The 20,316-nt window shown below is 36.4% G+C and overlaps 2 protein-coding genes across 3 annotated transcripts; one reads left to right on the top strand and one right to left on the bottom strand.

Annotated features, from left to right (window-relative positions):
- Window positions 1-3,631: 3,631 nt before the first annotated feature.
- On the top strand, window positions 3,632-10,277 carry LOC126811558 (ATP synthase subunit b, mitochondrial). Its single transcript, XM_050537252.2, has 8 exons — window positions 3,632-3,747; window positions 5,809-5,845; window positions 6,119-6,327; window positions 6,647-6,810; window positions 7,871-7,999; window positions 8,245-8,322; window positions 8,680-8,781; window positions 10,059-10,277. Exons 1-8 carry the CDS (start codon window positions 3,720-3,722, stop codon window positions 10,116-10,118), a joined length of 807 nt encoding a protein of 268 aa, XP_050393209.1. The 5' UTR covers window positions 3,632-3,719; the 3' UTR covers window positions 10,119-10,277.
- A 4,186-nt stretch (window positions 10,278-14,463) lies between these two features.
- LOC126811556 (sorbitol dehydrogenase) lies at window positions 14,464-19,452 on the bottom strand. Of its 2 annotated transcripts, none has more exons than XM_050537248.2 (10): window positions 19,320-19,452; window positions 18,714-18,794; window positions 18,241-18,274; window positions 17,934-18,098; window positions 17,638-17,797; window positions 16,998-17,116; window positions 16,624-16,689; window positions 16,113-16,288; window positions 15,797-15,918; window positions 14,464-15,145 (listed from the first exon to the last, which is right to left on the bottom strand). In XM_050537248.2, exons 2-10 carry the CDS (start codon window positions 18,765-18,767, stop codon window positions 14,995-14,997), a joined length of 1,047 nt encoding a protein of 348 aa, XP_050393205.2. In that variant the 5' UTR covers window positions 18,768-18,794; window positions 19,320-19,452; the 3' UTR covers window positions 14,464-14,994. The 2 variants fall into 2 exon arrangements, with proteins under 2 accessions (XP_050393205.2, XP_050393206.2); XM_050537249.2 differs by lacking the exon at window positions 19,320-19,452 and adding an exon at window positions 18,953-19,060.
- Window positions 19,453-20,316: the final 864 nt, after the last annotated feature.

Below are 20,316 nucleotides of genomic sequence, written 5' to 3'. Positions count from 1 at the left end.
CACACTTTTAAAATTATTGATTAGAAAAGTTAAAATTGTGCTTAGAATTAGACATTTGAATATAGCCTTTCTCATTATAATGCTGAGAAGGCAAGATCCTAATGGTTTTTATTTGCTCGGTGGTTCTTAAAGGATCTATATTCATTTTGTTAAAATATTGTTTTTACTAAATCAAAATTTAGGTTACAAAGTCAACTAAACAGACACTCAAGAGCCCTCAATACAGAACAAAGTCACAAATAGTCTATTTTGAACAAATTGGTAAATAAGTTTGACTTTGTAACAAAGGGGAATAATTCTGAAAAGATGCATAAATTAACTATTTAAATGAGAGAAAACACAAATATTTTTTTAAAATTGACATCAATAGAATAGACATTCACAACCAATTTCAATTTTGATAGATCACTTGATAATAGCAGATGCTAGAGTGCTAACAAGAATTTATAATAACCAGGAGGCATAACTGAAGAAGTGATCACCAAAAACCTACTACATATTTCAAATTTTACGTAAAAGGTAGGGTACATAACTCCAGAACGAAGTTCAAATGCGCAACAGATTCAAACTCATCCAAGATCTTTCGATCCTTAACACTTATTTCAAGCTTCATCTAAATTGGAAAAAAATAAGGCCTTTATTGGGTTCCACAACCTTGGTACATGTTTTACATGCTTTGCCACGTTTGTGTAGAGGGGAACAGACATTTTGACAGGAAGTTACGGTTTGATTGTGGTTTGCCTAACATAATTTGAATGGTTTTTAAAATTAAAAACAAATTGGCAACCTTTAGAGGGTCCACAAGTTACAAATTTCATACTTTCAGGGGCAATAATCCAGGAAGTTAGGGTCCGATACGCACAAATAACAAAAGGAACTGAGATCTTCGTAATATAAACATATATTTTAAGTTTAATCAATATAGGATAAAAATTGTACAAGCTAAAAACATGATTTTTAATACAATCAGGGGCAACAATACATGAAGTTGCGGTTTGATATGTGCCAATATCAAAACAAACCGAGACATTTGGGATATAAACATATATTTTATTTTTTAGCCTCGTAAAAATCAGGTAAAAATTGTGACCTATAGAGTGTCCACAAACAAATGTGAACAGGCATCCGGACACAAAAACACACAGGCGGACATCTAGGGTAACAACATAATACACCCTTATGAAAATGAGGGGGTATAAAAATCTGTTAGCTCAATCACATTCACAAGGTTTTCGAAAAATGGAGCATAACTCAGGGAAAGAAGGGCCTGGACCTCTCATTTTTCACACAAATTTTGAAAAATCTGTGTGGAGAGATTTTAGGAAAAAAGGGGCAAAACTCTAAAAATGTTAATCTGATTTTGACGAAAAGAAATAGGGATCCTCGTCTTGTCATAATACAGGTTTACTGAAAAATCTGATAAAACTGTAGCCTCTAGTGCGATGACGGACAGAAAAGGTGATTACAATACACATCCACATTAACATGTGGTCCTATAAAAAATTAGTTAATTTCTTCCTTCAATAAGATAAACAATTAATAAAAATTTCAGTAACATCTGTTGATAACTGCAGACTCAAATGGCTAACAAATTGGTGAAAAACAAAAGGATTTAATCACTTTCTTTCTGAAAAATAAGTTATATTGTAGCCAATGAGGTATATTGATTATAACTATCAAATCACTATCAATTTTGTCCCAAAGGCATAACTCTAGAACAGTTTGGAGACAGCCCACAAATTACTTTCCCCATTTCTACCTTTTATCCCTTTTTGCATGTTAATTTTTGTTGACTTTTTGCCAAAGTTTTTGGTCTAGAATCCAAGAAAGGGTTTGTTGAATATTCATGGTTAAGAAACAGAAAGGATAACAGAGCTAGGAGCTTGGTTACCGTGACATGTAATGTACTTTAAATTTGTGTATCTCAAAATTTCCATCGTCAAACTCACACAAGCTTTGGAGCAAGAAAGTGTCAAATGTTGCTGCATCTGCATCTTCAAATCGAGACTGAAGCAGAGCCTCGTTTAACATGGTGACTAGGCGATGCCGCCGCCGCGCACTGGCCAAACTGTGCCGCCAACTGAGCCCAAAAGTTGAAGACTGGGCTGACAAGGTTTTTCCCATGTGCCAAGCATGCCTGAGGCTAATAATCTGTCATGTCCCTGGCTGGCCGAACCAGTCACCAGCTGGCGCAGTGAAGTTCCCGTGGGCTCACTTTGGAACGAGTGTCCTGTCAGCCGCAGCAGTGTTTTGATCTAAATTTTACAGGGTATTAATCAATCCATGGTTTAACAAGATGCCGAAACTAATAGTGTATCAAATCTCCGAAACTATTTTTTAAGTGCTCAGAAATCGAGTCTAAGGTAGTCAATTTTCAAAATTTTATGGGGGAGGGCCCCCCCCCGCCTCCCCGCCCGGGCTCACACCTATGGTGTTCGCTCGCTTCGCACCTACGGCCAGAGCCGCGCACAACCAAATCCATAGACGAGGCTCTGGATTGAAGACACACTTTTTCCGTGAAACCTACTGTGAAAGGCTCATATTTTGACTAGTTTTCACCTTTGTGTCATTGATGAATTTTCCCACGCGCTGTTGAGCAGTTTTCTGGAAATGACGCATTATAAATATTTTCATTCATTCATTTATTCAAGAGTAGTCTCCCCCCCCCCCCCCACCAATAATTTGCAAGAAATATCTGTTCATAAGTTTAAATAGTGTCCTGGGGACAAGACCTAGAGGACCCATTTTGGATTGTATATGGACAATGAGTTTAATTTTCTAATGGAATGAACAAACCATGAAACTATTCGAAATAATATTTTGTACCCTGCCTTATACGCCAACAGTCTACCATTCTCCTTCGATGTCATGTTTGACCCACCGTCACCAGTTGCAAAATTTGTGTGCTCATTTGTTTATCATGCTTTTAAAAACAGGGAGTGATGCATTGACCTGTGGGAGTCTTAAATTTAAATTACCTGCTACACCATCTGACTTGTTTACAAAAGTTGACATCGCTGACTCCAAAACAAAAGACTCTTTAAGAGTCCTAAAGGAAGCACATGCCTATTAGGCTATCCCCCTTGCTATTTAAACGATTTCTACTTAGTTTGTAACTAGCTTTATATTCGTTTATTTGTACTACATGTATATTTGTTGTATTGTATTAATGTCCTTTTTGTAATTGCATGCTGCTCCTCGTGGGCCTCCTCGTGGGCGTTTTTATGCAATAAATTTACTTACTTACTATAAGTGCAAGATTAAGTAAGGGTCATGGGGACCAGGGTGCACTGAATATTTCTCGCAAGTCACAAACCTTGTAACAGAAACTGTTAGTCTTTATTCAAAATGCACAGCAAGATATGTATCTAGGTTAAAAATCAATTTTCCTGCTTGTAAGCCTACCCTCCCTTTAATTTTACTAAAGTAAAACTAATTTTGAGTGATCATGAAAAATGATTCTCATCTGAGACCAGATGTTTAACTGATTCCTGAATATAGACTTTGCCAACATCTATGAAAAAATAGTTTCAATAGTTCAATATTTGTTTTGTACGAACTGATTTGAAAATAATGTGCATATTAGATGCCCAATTTTCCCGCGCATATCTGGCACGTGTTTGAGAAGAAGGGAAATAACCCAGTATACACTTCCCTTATACATCCGGGAACTTTGACGTCCATGTTGCCCGGTTGAAGGACGAACACAAGGTTCCAAAATGCTAGCTTCTTTCGTCGTTAAATCAGGTTGTTTATTGATACATTTGGTTAATTATAAAATATCTGATTATGTTGTCAGTGGCCTGCTAAATGCTTATGATGAAAAATGTACCCATGTCCCACACGCCAGAATCGCTTAAATCGTTTCTTAGGACTTTAGTTCTTCAACTTCTCAAGTTCTTCAAGTTCTTGCAATCATTTGTTGGCAATGTCAATGACTCAATTTCACCCTGGGACCAACGTCTTAATATTTATCGTCTTAGCCTAAAATTATTTTTGTTAACACTACAGTAGTTAACTCTCTTTTTCAAGATGAGAAGGTCATATATTGATCATTATTCACGACCTTTATTAGGTCACCCTTGGCCTTAGGCTGAGTTCTAGAAAGTCAAAAAACAAGTCTGGTGTGCCACTCGGAACTGCCTCTGATCGAACGATGTCCGCTGACAGTTCCTATCGCTTTCTATATAGCTGCAATATGAAAATACCGCTCATCTCCACCTCTGGTTTTAAGACTATTTTGGAATCATTACCGACTATTTTTCACCCGGATTCTAGTTTTTTGTTTGCCATAGGAATCATTTCTTGCCACAGCTAACACACATGATTTAGAATAATTCAACACTATTTTCAAGCAGAATTTTGCGATTAAAAACATACACAAAATACAACACCCGAACATGCACAGACCCCATGTTTATGTAATTGCTAAATTCTACTTCAACAGTCGGTCTCAAAATTATGCATCGGTGGCTGAATGAATTAATGAGGTAAACAAACAATACCAAAAATGGAAAAATCCAAAATACTTGATATGTATGAATATGTCTGTGTACACATATGGTTGCTTTGATTTGATATCACAATTACAATATGCCGCAAAGGTTCATGTAGTTTTCATGTGTGGAGGTTTTAAGATTTTAAGATGTTGCAATTAGTGCTCCTACGACTAGTCGGATAGCCGTAAACGGTTAGAACTGGACGGTTAAACGGTTCGAATTCAACGGTACGGTTATTCGGAGATGTCCCGCATTACATTGAGTTGTCTGATTATATTCCTCGTTATAACAAAATTTGCCCGTTGTCATTTTGTATTAGATGTTTGAAAATCTTAGAATGTAACTGTCGTCCTACGATGTCGACTGCTAAACAATGATACTATTAATAGCACTCATCGTAGTCGTTCGGCAAAGTCAACGGACCTTGTTCTAACTTTAGCTAATGTTAATCCAATGTAAATACTTCTCAACATTTCTAACTATATTCTACCTTGTTTATTATTTACTTAAAAACGTATCCATCATTCAAAATATAATCATAAAGGATAGAAAATGACATTATACTAGATTCGTTACGACATTCAACACGTTTCATATCTCGTAATTTCTCGCAAGAATTCTACTTTGGTTTTTAGTTAATTAACCAATCATAAAAATTCTACTTGCAAGCGAGGAATTATTTCTTTATTGTCCAATCAATAGACGTCTTCCAATTTACTTTATTCTATTCTTAGTAACATTGTGTAATCGTAATATTATCGAAGGGAAACAGAGTATTGTTTTGTATATTATCGTAGATATATATTGAATTAAAAAATGTTTCAAATGAACCAAGTTAACCAGGTAAATAAATAACTACGGCCTTAGATAGTTTAAACTTTCATTAAAGAATTCCTGAAATTTTTGCGCGTGTAATGCCTTTTAGGCGAGTATAGCGTGCGAACGAGTAATGACTCGCACCTCCTGACAAGCTCTGTTTTATGTTTAAAATTGATACCATCCGGTTAACGGTTACTAACCGGTTAATAGCTACGGCTATTCGAATAACAAAAAGTCCTAACCGTAGGAGCACTAGTTGCAATATTATAAAGGTCAATTATTAGCGGATGATATTCAATATTAGCAAAGAATGGAGAATAGCACCTGTATTGCACTTACAATTGCATATGCTTTTTGAAATTGTCATTTTATGGTTGAGCATTCACTGAAGTACCGGTTTGTACAGCTCATTTCTGGCTGTCAGGTATCCAAATATAGCTCAGGTGAAATAACTGTTCAGTATTAATTATTATTTATTTTTTTATTTCAGGTGCTTTGGGGGGATTATGTGCCAAATGTCCTCAAAGGTAATAACCTAATTTGTGATCACCATTCAAATATTCTCTGAATGTAGAAAATGTTTTCAGTTTCAACCTTTACAGAATTTTGTGTTGATAACTCTCACGGTGACAGATAATGTTTGGATCAATTCTTTATACACCGATTTAAGATTTATAATGTTGAAGTGGTTTCATTCAATAAAAGCTTACACGTATAATAATCCTCTAATTGATGTTGGAATTCAATCCTAGTTTGACCCTTGTACTATAATAAAGCCCTGTCAATTAATATAATTTCAGGTGTCTTGTAGCTGTTCAAGCTGCTCAGAATTCAAGCATAGCTAAAAGGATTGAAGACTGGGATAAAGCCAATGCTATTTTCTATGGGCCCGAGAGAGATTATAAAAATTTCCCGACGCAGAGGCAATTAGAAACTCCACCTCCAGTCCGATTAGGTTTCCTCCCCGAATCATGGTTTCAGACTTTGTACCCAAGGACAGGAGTAACAGGTAAAGAAGGACATTATTAAGTAACTGGTTTGCCACAAAGCAATTACATAATTATGGTTAATGCTTTTTGAAAGCTCGGAAAAAGACCCTTTATCATGAATCGTTTTAAAACGATCCAAAAAGAAGAAGTCTGTATTTTCTGAAATGGAAACTTATCATTCCTACATACACAGTAGGAAATCAGTGCATGAGTTAACAAAGATATGTACATGGGTCATTTTGTAGACGTTGTTTTTAACAAAATGTTATACTTAGATGAAATATGTATGGTCTTCATATGAATTAGATACTCCAGATGTTTTATTAATGTATATTTCAGGTCCTTATTTATTTGGTGTTGGCCTACTTGGATATGTTCTTTCCAAGGAAATTTGGGTTATTGACCATAACTTTTCTGAAATGCTTGGTTTCTGGGGAGCAATCATTTGGATAAATTATAAGTTTGGTGATAAGATTGGCAATTATATTAATGGCTTGAGAGAGGTAAGTAGAGTTAAAAAGGTGGAAAAACAAGACTGTCCACAAAATCTCCAGTTCTCCAACATGAAATATATACCTAATATATATTGAGTGCAAATGTCCTGTTTCATAAAATGGTCTCATTATTTACTGCATATAAATGTATTCCCAGGGTTACAGGAAGTAACTCTCTATACAAAATTGAATGAATCTGGAAATTAACCAAAGGCTCAATTATCAAATATGCATAAATGATACTCTATATTCAAACATTCAACAACATGATGAGGTGAATATAGTGCCTTTGACAAAATTGAAACACAAAAAAGATTGTCTGATAATTCAATCTGGTTAAAACACAGGTTCTATTTCATTTCGTTTTTTATTGTTCACAATTTGGTTTTACTTGTTTTCACAACACTAGGATCTGGAAGAGTTGTTATATAACCCATGTTCTGGTTGAAGTGAGGGATTAGCCAATGAAACTGTGTTGCAGGGAGTTCTTGGTTTGCAGTGCAGGGAAATGTGGGTAGACATTGACAACGGAGACAAAACAAAAGTTGTATTTTCAAATACCCACTTGAAACATCAATGCTGATTGGTTAATCAAATGTCTGACACCACATGGTCAAAAGCCGCTGATATGACCCCCTGATACGACCTCCCACTACAACTTGTCAGATCTTCATGTAGTGAAGGCTATCAAAAGTATAAAAAAACAAAATGAAATGTAGATCTGTATTTTAATCAGATTACTGATAACCAGAGTATTTATTTGTATGACCTTAGTTTAAAAATATGCGAAATGAGATATTTACATGTATGCTGATCACAAATTTAACAAGAAACATGTACTTATTCTGGTGTTAGAAGAACTGGAATATTTACAGACTACTTCATAATAAAATAATAGAATTGATTCAGTCGATACAAGTCAAAATAGTGTATTACAAGACATTGATTCAAGGATGTATCATGCCAGCACTACTATATAATCTCTGAAATAGTACTATATAAGTAGACGAAATGTTAAAATGTCTGTTATAAAGAACAGATACACAAAGAATCTGTGTTTTATTTACAGACGAACTATAATGACTGGTTTGTTAAACCTGTTGAAGAAGCTAAAGAAATATACCAAACTGAAATTCAGGAAAATGAAAAAGCTATCTGGCGTGCAGAAGGACAAAAATATTTATTTGAAGCTAAAAAGGTTTGTAGTTTGTGTATAGTTTGATTGTTCGATACTTTCGAAAAAAATAAATGTGCGATTAATTAATATGTGTCATCTATTTATTTTGGGATTTCGGCGGGGGACATCAGTATCACTGTTTGCTTGTTGTTTCAATAATGCAATTTGAAAAAGATTAAATTTCAGGAATACTAATACTATAATTGTTATAGTGATAAAGATGTAACATATACACTTCTTACTTTTCATCTTATGATCTTTTACAGGAGAATGTTGATCTTCAACTAGAAGCTGCATATAGACAGAGAATACAAAATGTATATACTGATGTCAAGAAAAGACTTGTAAGTTGGTTTCTTCAAATTTTGAAAATGGAGGGGTTGAGAAAATCCAAATTTATACTAGTTCTTCTTGATGCCATTGTGAACATGGAGAATCCCAAAACATTTTGGGGTTCTTTATACCAGCAAATTTTAGTTCCATCAAATATCTGTCCTGTGTTGCATTATCAAGATCTCATGACTTAGATCGTGAACAGATATTGGACAGGTGAAGTGTCAACAGTATACATCAACATTAAACATGGGCATGTGAAATTTATTGCAATTGTTAGTGTAATGCAAGAGAATGGTTGCTCTTGCTTTAAATTGTTAGTTATTGATGGGTTTTTTTAGGATTATCAAGTAGATATTTTTTTTTAGGATTATCAAGTAGATGTATTAAATACTAACAAACAGTTTGAACAAGAACATATGGTTAATTGGATTGTATCAGGTGTTATGAAGAGTATCACACCACAGCAGGTAATTTAACCATACTTCCCTTCAAAATTATAAAAATACACATTTAGCTGTACTGTTTATAGTCAATCCTACTCCATCAACATTTGCATTCAATCTGTGGTTATAATTATAGGTTATAGCTTGATTGTAATTATAGGTAATGGCTTGATTGTAATTACAGTAAACTTTGCCTAAGTCGGACCTAAGTGGACTGACCAATTTTATCCGAGTTAAGCAAAGATCTGAGTTAGCCGAAGACCGAAATTCAATCTTAGCTCGATTAGAAATAAACTGCAAGAGCCGGATAACAATTGATTCAAAGGCACCTTTCAAGCACCTTGTTTGTATCTGCGAGTAGATAATTTACGTTTTGTCGCCATCTTTGTAAAATGTCCTAAATTTTCCCGGAAAGTTTCCCGTATAGCAGACAGAGAGTTTCAAATTTAATGGGAAAATTCTATTATTACGTCACATCAAATAGGCTGATTTGAGTCAAAATGATAGGGGAAAGTATTCTGGAGCTCTGTGCATGGAATACCTAATCGCGTTTTAGACCATGAGGACGAAACTGACTTAGTCAAATTCTGAACATACTGCCGATCTGACTTAGGCGAAGGAAAAAAGCCGGAATTAAAACAAATGGACCAAACATTTTGATCAAAGATCCGATTTACGCGCCGAAATTTAATAAGAAAAATGTGCAAGATCAGAGTTGCGCGAAGATCTGACTTATACGAATTCGACTTATGCAAAGTTTACTGTACATGTATATACTATAAGTAAGGCTTTATGTTCGACATTGGTGTCTTCAATGTCATTTTTTCAAGGCCACAATCACACACTTTGCATCATATTTTTTGAGTTTTTGTGCCATCCTCGACTTATTTTGACCCCTCTCATATGCAAAATCGTGTGGTTTCAATGCCACAATCATAAGGATAATGCTTAACCAGATATGCTACAAATATAGCATCTCTTCACACAGCCCAAATTGTTTCAACCTCTGGGAGAGACACCCCAGAGGACTCCCCATCGATATAAATATTGGGGTTTTGTGTCCTCCTATGGATCTTGTTCCTCATGCAAAATCTGTGATGTCACCATGCCCCTGCATCATTTTGTTAGTCATTTAAAATCAGTTTTAAAAAAGTTTTAACAAAGGAAGCATTAATAATTTGACATGATTAAATACTTAGTTCATTTCATGGCTCTATAAAAAGAAATTAACCTTTTCTAAAATAGTCAATCTCTAATGTGGATGTGGTTGTTTATTATTGAAATCTAATTGTATGTTTTAGGAAAAAGAAAGTATAACTAGTTGTTTACAGACCTTGAAGAAACTACAAGCAACAGCCTAGAGTTTTATATGTGATGTGATAAATAAATTAACAAGGACTTTTACATTGTAAACAAACAAGATTGAAAATATTGTAGATACATTGGACAAACATCAACTAAAATTATTGTGTTATGGATATAGAAACATAAAATAACAAAAAAAATAAAAGTGGAACATATTTCTCCATTTTGATGAATGGTTTAGATGCTATATTAACCGAAGAATACTAGTCTGCGAAACAATAAATATCAATAATCTGTTGGTCCTCACCATATTCCTGAAGCAATGGCCCAAGAAATTCCTCTCTATAGCGGAAAGTTTTTTTTTATTTTAACGCAGTATCTTTTTATCGTAGTTCTATCCAGTTTGTTGAAACAAAATAGATACCATGAGAGTCTGTCTCTTGTGTTTTGAGGTCTTCTGTACAACTGCGAACATTTGATTAAATTTAACAAAAGATTACAGGGTGCAGGTAGGGTTCTTCCTCTAAAGAAGCCAAAGCTTCACACCAAATTTGAAACAAAATCAATTGACTTATTGTGCCAACCAGGTTATCGGAAAGATGTTAAATCTGGATCGGAAGGTTGTATTACGCTGAATATCGATTGAGTTCATCCTACACTTCACAATAAATTCATTAAAAGCTGTAACCTGCACATAGACCGGGAGCCCAGGGGGTCAACCTAGCTGAAAAGTGTACCAATTTTCTCCTATATGGTATCAATGTATGTATATCTGGTATCATCAGAATGTAAGTCTGCCGGGTTTCTGGTGGTGGGTGTGGTATTCCACGACCTAAATGCCATGATCCCCAACTAGGCTAGATTAGCTCAAAAGTGTACCACACGAAAATCTTACTGCAGTGTACCGTACATCTTCAGGTATTACAAAAACACTCTGATAGACATTTCTAGTGGTGGGGTACCCCTGGATTGGCTTCTGATACTTGAGCTTTTGAGGGAGTGTGTCCATTCTTCCCGTTCAATCAAATCTATCCCAAGTACAGCAACATCACAGCCCTTCGTTTAAATCGGGTCTTCCCTAAAATTTTGGACAATGATTTAAGGTATTAAAAAAACAAAAAGTATTGTTCGTCCCGAAACAGTATTGTTTACATTGTATCGCGTTAATAGCCTCGTTTGTCACGCAATTAGTGCAATATTTTGCTATGCACTGGTTAATTGGAAATAATAAAATCGTGAGTCATGACGTAATGTTATGTAAACATATTTGGTCCAATTTGGAGCTCTGTTTAAAGCGTAATGATATTGTTACGCAGTTAGCTATTGGTTGTTGTATTGGACTATTGACAGTCATAATTTGGAACAGAAATTTGCTTCCTTTACAGCAGTGTTAAGTGGGATTGGCTCTAATCAAACAAACACTGCGAGGAGTATGAACAAAGTGAAACAAGGACCGTAACTGTAGAAGTTAAGAGAAACTTAAATTGAATAAGATTCTTCGTTTTACTAATCTCAATAATGATTATAATTTTCATACAGATCGAATGATTACTTTGTCGAAAGTGTTCTCAATGTTCAACAAAGTGAAACAAGGGCCATAACTCTAGAAGTAATAAACGGAAATTGTTGAAATTGATCTAAATAATGCATATAAATTTAATACATATCGGATGATTTTGTCGATTGAGCGTTCATAAGATTCAACGAAGTGAAACAAGGGCCATAATAATATAAGACGCCATAGTGCTGTAAAAATGATTGCGACATGCTGAAGAGTTTAAGATTCGGTTTATAGTTCTGAACAAATTGCATTATGATAGTCCATACTGACGACATTTAGTGTTCACAAGGTTAAACACAGTGAAACAAGGGTCATAACTCTAGAAGTTAATAAAGGGCAATTGCTGAAATTCAATAGACTTCTTCGTTTTACTAATTTTAATAATGCATGTAATTTAATACAGATCGGACGAAAACTTTTTTTAAGTTAGTGTTCACAAGATTCAACAAAGTGATACATGGGCCATAACTCTAGAAGTTATTAACGGACTTTGCTGAAATTCAATAGACTTCTTCGTTTTACTAATTTAAGTAATAAATGTAAATTTAATATATACTATTCAAAAAAAGTAGGGGATATTTGATTTTGGGGGCATAATACTAAAATATGCAAATGACTACGAAAAAAGTCACTATAGAACCTAACAGAAGAAACATTTCCAGTTACATGTGACGCCCAAACGCACCAATAGCTACCGCATGGAATGCAGGTGATGCTTGGGATCATCATGGGGGTCCAACCCAAGATTTGCACGACTCTGACTTTGAATGTTACAGTCATTGTGGCATTGAATTCCAGGGTGGAAACATCAGTTTAATTGTTTTAGTGACCAGAAAACAAATTTTGATATGCGTCGGCTTACCCAAAATGAAAGGTTACGTGCCCTTGGCATGCTACAGATCGGCACAACACAGGCGGTTGTGGCGCGGACGATGAATGTTTCTCAGTCGGTCATAAGCAGGCTATGGTCCAGATACCGTGATACACAATCTGTACAGGACAGACCACGCTCAGGTCGACCAAGGGCGACAACTCAAGCCCAGGATCGATTTATCCGTACCTTGGCCTTGAGAAATCGTGTCATCACAGCAAATCAGATCAGCGCTCGTCTTCAAACAGACACTGGTGTGAGAGTGAGTGGCCAGACGATTCGGAATCGACTGCATAGGGGTCACCTTCGCGCCCAACGTCCTCGCGTGATCCCTTGTTTGAGAGATCATCACATTCAGGCAAGATGTCGTTGGTGTAGGGATCGTCAACACTGGGATAATCGACGCTGGAGCAATGTGATGTTTTCAGATGAGTCTAGGTTCACTGTTGATTTTTTGGACAGACGTAGGAGGGTGTGGCGTCGTCGAAACGAGCGCTTCCAAGACGTTAACGTCATCAGACATGATCGATTTGGGGGTGGTTCTGTTATGGTGTGGGGAGGCATCACTGTTGCTGGAAGAACGGCTTTACATGTTGTTGCAGGGCGTGTTACAGGCCAGTACTACCGGGACAACATCTTGGCAGTCCATGTTGTGCCGTTCGCACGACGTCATGGCCGCCGTTTCATCTTCCAGGATGACAACGCAAGATGTCACAGGGCCAGGATCGTTACAGGTTACCTCCAACAACAGAACATCACCACATTACCTTGGCCAGCACTGAGTCCCGACCTCTCCCCCATCGAGCATGTCTGGGACATGCTTGGACAGAGGTTACGTCAACGTCAACAACGTCCTGCCAATGTCCAAGAACTTGCTGCTGCGTTGCAACAGGAATGGGACAATCTGGACCAAAATGACCTTAGACGTCTCATTAGGAGTATGCCACGTCGGATCAATGCTTGTTTGGCAAACAGAGGAGGATTTACCCGTTACTGACTTGGTTGTGATGCTGTGGTAACTTTGTTGTTTGACCCCGGGTATCATTTTACCCTTATAATGGTCAGTCTGTGCCTTACTTAGTCTAACGATCATTTGGAATAAATCGATGAATGTGAACTTCATTTCATTTTGTCATTTGTTTCTTCGTCAGTTTCATTAGGTGACTTTAATAACACTTAAAAATCAAATATCCCCTACTTTTTTTGAATAGTATAGATCGGAAACTTTAGTCGTTAGATATTACACACGGTTCAACAAAGTGAAACAAGGACCATATATTTGATTTAGTCGGTAGAGTATTCACAAGAGATTGTGCACGATGGGGGGACAATATACGGCCATATTTCTATGTGGGCGTATAAAACTCCACTAAAGATGCCTTTACATGTAGAAAATGTGATTTGATAATATATTTGAACTAAAAACAGTCCCACCCCCTCACCCACTGGCAGAAAAGTTCTACCGCTAGCCATTCGTTCAACACATAAGCGCTCTTTGCGGGCACGTCACTCTCGAACAGGCAAGGTGACATTTTCATTTTTGTCATGTACGCGCCTCATAACTTTTTTTTTTTATGTCTTCGGAGAATCCAATATTTTTCTCGTAAGATTGGGGGAACCACTGTTATGTCGCCAAGCTAGTAAGACGTTGGCTCTCTAACCTGAATGGTACCGTGTTCGATCCCAGCGTTGGTGGAGAAAGTTCATCGGGTTTTCCGGCGTGGTTCGGTTGGGACGAAAAACTGAGGTCCTGTCTTACACATTGGCGTGTACGTAAAAGATCCCTTGCCAGTTGGAATTCGATATAAGAGTAGGCCGTAGCGCCGATGTCCGGGCAAAATCTCCCCCGTCGGAGCAGAGCAGTAGGACGTTTAACCCCATTTCATTTCATCGTGTATACCAAAATTGCCATACATTTATCGGAAATAACTACATGTATACCCAATAAATACTTTCGTGGAAAGTGATGTTTTGTATATTGATTTTTTTTAATTATCAGAAAAATTATTGGATTTAACAAGACCATACCATCGTACATAAAAAGGAAAAATTAGCAAGATATTAAAGGCTCAATACCACTCTTGTTGTAACTGAATAATATGTCCCAATCTTTATTCTGGTCAACAAATTGTACTATTTTAGAATATTTCAATTAATTGATGATACAAATTGCATAATGGTTTGAAACGTCTAACGTAAACCTTTTCAAATGAAACTTCGATTTAAAAATATTTTCGAACCCTCTGGACAAGTAAAATAGGATGTAATGGATAATTTACACAACCGGTAGGACACTTAAACATCTAGTACTTAGATAGAGATATTATTTATTTTCTGGAGCTTTCAAGCCAGCAAGAGTGTTATTGTCCCTTTAAACCTTTTATTATAATAAAGTAGTACATGTACATACCATACTGAAATTTTATTTGTATCTTCTTATGTATTAAAACGCAAATGTTACTATGAAATGAATTATGTATTTAAACAGGTGTGGAGTAGCTTATTTATGGCAAGAAATCATAATTTTGACGCCTGCACCGGATTTGGCGGTTTCAAACGCTTGAAGGGTTTCTTCTATCGTAAATCTGTGAGTGATCATTGGTTTTATGTTGATTTTTCCGGACGCTATCATTGCAATTGCTGCAGGCCAACTAAAATTATAAAGACAATAAACCCGTATGTTATAATAGTTCTGCCTATTTAAATATACCATTTTATTTTTTTAAAGAAGACAAACATATTTCGCAAAATCCGCAGATCCAATGCAAGTGGAAGCCACGGCCTAATGAAGTCCAGTAAAGGTTTTGCTACCAATGCATTGCCAATGGAATGTTAAATAGTGTTATTGATTCTAGGAAGGTAAGGACAAACAAAGAGGGCCATGATTTGATCTGTTGTCGTATAGAAATATGATTAATTTTTTAAAGAAGACAAACATATTTCGCAAAATCCGCAGATCCAATGCAAGTGGAAGCCACGGCCTAATGAAGTCCAGTAAAGGTTTTGCTACCAATGCATTGCCAATGGAATGTTAAATAGTGTTATTGATTCTAGGAAGGTAAGGACAAACAAAGAGGGCCATGATTTGATCTGTTGTCGTATAGAAATATGATTAATTTTTTAGGTCGCATAACACAAAATAATCGGAATATGATTTTGAATTAAAACTGTCGTGTTTCTATCAAATAGTTTTTCTAAAGAACAGTTAACTTTTGCATCCTTTCTATCAAATTTTTAAACACTAATCCAATAATTTTCTGGGTGACAGAGCTAATGAAATAAATTTGATGTTGGAGCCTTACGTGTTAACATAACGGAATGATCCTCTTATTTCCACTTCTCTGGCTATAGCTGTAGTTATGGGTATAGTAACATTATCTGGACCATGGCCTACCACAGCGAAGGCCCCACCTGGTTTAGTCGACTGAAAATCGGAGTTTTTGTAAACATCTGAATTACATTTATTGGAAAAAAAAATTGGCGAAATTGTATACTGTTCCATACTCTACTTGAACAGCTAATTGTTCTTGAAATAAGTATTCCGTCATTGTACATACTAATTTGGACCATTTCTCCGTTGTAAACTAAAGCTTTAAATGTAGGGTTCATTAATTTTACCTGTATTCCCAGTTCCACAGAAAACTGTGCCCCGCTACATTCTATAGCTTGATCAGCCCAACCTCCAAGGGCAGATTTAACTTGACGCGAAACTTCTTCGGGATCCGTGGATTCCACTTTAACAGTTTTTGTTGCCCCGAGACTTCTAGCAAACTCTAATCTACGATCATCAATATCTGTGACACAATAATAAATTAATTAACAGTACACAATAATTTCTTATCTAAATCGTTTTTCAAAACTGTATGACGTACTGGAGAAGAGTCAATTTCCAAGTTGAGTGTTTTTCGTCTTACCCATATAGTGCTGTTCACGATGCCATTGGATAGTCCCGTATCCCACTTTTAGATAGAATTCATGTGTCCCTAATGCTAGGATAAAGATAAATGAGTTGGACTTCTTTTGACCACTGGAAATTTTTTTTTAAAAATGAAAAAAAAAAAAAAAAAAAATTGTCCTGGGGCGTTGTGTTATTCTGATGAAAAAAAAAGTTTATTAAGAGTGTCCGCACCTGTCATGCAAATGGACGCTGCGCCCATAGCTTTTGCTGATAACATAGCTGATAAACCTATTGGACCTGTAAAGGACAAATGATTAAATATGAAAGTATATGGCAAAAGCACAATAACGGGTAAACTTACGGACACTTCATGGTACAAACTGACTGCAAATAGTCGAAAAGATAGACCATTTGGTTGGGTGATAAAGGAATAAAGTGATGTATTCGAACAAATAAAAAATATTGAGATGGGGATGGGAGATTGCTTGTAGCATTATGATTTCAGGTGGACCAAGACCGTGAACACAAAACTGTGTTCATACAATACTATAGTGTACATGTACATGTTATTTATATGGATTGGGTATTAAAAAAGTAAATAATACCTGCACCGCACACAAGAACCTTGCTTCCTAAATTAACACCAGCTCTCTGACAAGCATGGAGTCCAACTGAAAGCGGTTCAATTAACGCACCTTCTTCAAAACTTACATTATCTGGCAATCTGTAATCCAAACAAACTCATATTATAAGTCACTGAATACGATTAATTTGGACTGAAAATGTGACAAACCATTAGAAATATATTCAGTAATTTAAAACGGTTTGTTCAGGAAGCTTACTTAATTTTTGTGAACGAGCTATGGACAAAGGATTTCATATTTATGGCAATCAGTGTAGCACACCATAGTTATTGAAAGGTAATTGTTGCAGAACTGCGTCTTAGAAGAACCACATGTCGTCAGTATGGACTATCATAATGCAATTTGTTCAGAACTATAAACCGAATCTGAAACTCTTCAGCATGTCGCAATCATTTTTACAACACTATGGCGTCTTATATTATTTTTTTAGGATGTTATGGCGACCAGTGAAGCAAATTCAAGGGTTATAAATAATCTATATATATGAGTCACGGGACAGCAATATGGACAAATAGGTATTGGGAGATGCTTTGGACAATCTGCATCTTTTATTATCAAGCTATTGACCAGTTAACATAGCGAGTAATATAGACATGATTACTTGAAGCAGAAATCTGCAGCATGTACATGATATCTTGCTAGCGCACCACTGTCTGGAGGTGTAGCCAAGAAAAATACATCAGGACATAAGTTGTATCTACCACTTTTACACCATTCACATTGACGACAGGGAACACCAGGTTCTATGGCAACACGATCACCTGAATGATATGTATATATAGTTGGAGAAAGTTTTCATTTATAAATTAACCTACATAAAATTATACTTTGATGATTAGCAATATGCCCTACCTTTGGTGTCTAAATAATATAAAAAGATTTTTATAAATGACTTACCAACTTTCAAATTGATAACACCCTCGCCTAATTTACTAACAATTCCAGCACATTCGTGTCCTAATAACATAGGTGCTACCACAATAAAATGCCCGATTGCTCCTTTCTGCCAATATTTCACATCTGAACCACAAATCCCCATTTTCTGCATGGATATTTGAACCTCTGAAATAGCCAAATACAATGCTATTCATTAAAATAGCAACGCAACACAAAAATTGAAACCCGAAGACTCATTATGAACTGCAATTCTGCGAACGGGGTGCAATAAGATCAGTATTCCTAGTTAGTAATTTTAAGTCCTTACCTCCTCGACCTGGTTCTGGAATAGGGCGATCTTCCTGTAAAATAATTTTATAAAATACTTTTAGAACATTTTTATGAAATTCTATGGTAAGAATCGACTGATATTTTTATGTAAATAACCCTGTTTTATGACAGATATCGAAAAGTTACTGATACAACATTTTTTAGTCCTCTTCGCCCCCGTCCCACACCTAAAAATAAGACACGATGGCGAACATGATCAGCTTCTGAAGTACGAGATGGAAAGAACGAAAAACTTGTGAGGGACTTAATTCAAGTGTAATTCATGGGGGTTTAATTGTTTTGTGGTCCCATATCCATTAAGCACATCGCATGAAGATTTTTAAACACGGGTTCGCTCTACATGAATACAGACCACGAATGGATTACTCGTTTTTCCTACAAAATTTATCTTTAAGAAAATAGAAATTTGGGGTAAAAGGGTCCCCTAGCCCCCGGAATGTGTGTTCTTACCAGTCTAAGATCACCGGTCTTGTACAGTATAGCGGACAGATTGGTATCGGTCATGTTGAAGCTTTGGTTTTACTAAGAAGCCTGCAAGTCAAATTACAACATCGATGTATTTAGTGGACATAATAAATATTATTGAAAGTTTCTAACATGCAATAAAAGAAGAAATGTTATCCTCCATTCGAGTAACATTATATTATATCCTTGATTATCTATAGTGAAATCTTTATCAAAGTTAATACCTCTTAAACGTGATACCAGCCAGAGCCTACATAAACATTCAGTTCATTGTCATGACCCAGACATTAAATTTTGTGTTTAATTCATAACTCCGTCTAAATATGAAAATTCAGTGGCGTTGCTTGGTGTGTCCAGTTCAGATGCGTCTGGGTGGTGCGTGGACTGGAGGACCTAATGTTAACACCAGTCACCAACTGGGCCGTTCTTATAAGCATTCTAGTAAAGTTGATTGCCCAGGAAATATCAGTTCACCAACATATTACATAGCAAACTTTTGATTCAAAAGTACATGTATCAATGTGTCTTCGGTATGAATAATTTCTTCCTAAAACAATGGGAATGTGCATATTAAACAAGTTAAAATCTTACCTTGTTGCCTCGCCTGGTGTTCAAGTGTAAGTAAGATAAAGTCAAGCTATTTTATACTCCATATAAAGATAACATATCTATCTCATTGCTAAACACAGTCGTGTTTGATAACACCACTTTATATTTCAAAGGAAAGTTAAAAGCAGCTATAATTATGTCGGTCATATCAAATATAAATATAATCCCAGTTCAAATTTGAACTCTACGTCCTTTACTTTCGTGAGTAAGAAAGAGAGAAAAATGCGGTTTTACGTTCACCCAACACAAACATGGTTCAATTTTATTTCAATAATTCGCTTGTGCGTCTTTAGCAGTGGGAGGAAACCGGAGAAAACCCACGAGGTTGGACAGGCGACCCTACTCCTTGTCACGTACAACCTGGGAATCGAAACCACGCCAGTTCACTCAATGCCAGACCTTATGATAAAGCGCGCACATGCTAACCATTCGGCCATCCAACCCCACATTCTCGATAAAGAAATGCAATAAAATGGGGTTTAACGTCCTACTGTTCTGCTCCGAACTGGGCTACGGAAGACGGGCATACGCCATACAGTGTGAGTGTGCTATGAGGCACTACGGTCTACTCTTATATCGAATTCCTACTGTCAAGGGATCGTTTACGTGCACGCCAATGTGTACGTACGGGACCTCGGTTTTTCGTCCCATCCGAAAGACTAGACATCTGTACATTCCAGGGCATCCGTCCTGCATGACTGAAAAGGGGGACCCACGACGGAAAATCTGGATGAACTTTCTTGGCTAATGCAGGGATCGAACACCCGACCTCCAGGCTAGCGAACCAGCGTCTTACCCATTTAGTCACCGTGAGCCCCTTGCGAGTAAGAAATGGAATTAAATGTGGTTATATGGCACGTCAGCTCCAACCGGGCTATATCGCGAGTAAGAAGACATCGGCTATTTTAATACATCGACAAATGAAAGAGCACCTTAGAACTGGTCTTTGATCTCTAGTTTTGGTCACTGATCACTCACG

This window comes from Patella vulgata, chromosome 2 (genome assembly GCF_932274485.2).
Source record: "Patella vulgata chromosome 2, xgPatVulg1.2, whole genome shotgun sequence".
NCBI lineage: Eukaryota > Metazoa > Mollusca > Gastropoda > Patellidae > Patella > Patella vulgata.
This window is presented reverse-complemented; position numbering and strand designations above follow the sequence as displayed.

Excerpts from the sequence above, each read along its gene's own strand:
- LOC126811558 (XM_050537252.2), top strand. The coding sequence starts at position 3,720 with ATGCTAGCTTCTTTCGTCGTTAAATCAG. Across the intron at positions 3,748-5,808 it reads TTCTTTCGTCGTTAAATCAG|GTGCTTTGGGGGGATTATGT; the intron begins GTTGTTTATTGA and ends TTTTTATTTCAG. Across the intron at positions 8,782-10,058 it reads AGAGTATCACACCACAGCAG|GAAAAAGAAAGTATAACTAG; the intron begins GTAATTTAACCA and ends TGTATGTTTTAG.
- LOC126811556 (XM_050537248.2), bottom strand. The coding sequence starts at position 18,767 with ATGACCGATACCAATCTGTCCGCTATACTGTACAAGACCGGTGATCTT. Across the intron at positions 16,289-16,623 it reads AGCGTCCATTTGCATGACAG|ATATTGATGATCGTAGATTA; the intron begins GTGCGGACACTC and ends ATTGTGTCACAG. Across the intron at positions 15,146-15,796 it reads TCATTCCGTTATGTTAACAC|TTGGCCTGCAGCAATTGCAA; the intron begins GTAAGGCTCCAA and ends TTATAATTTTAG.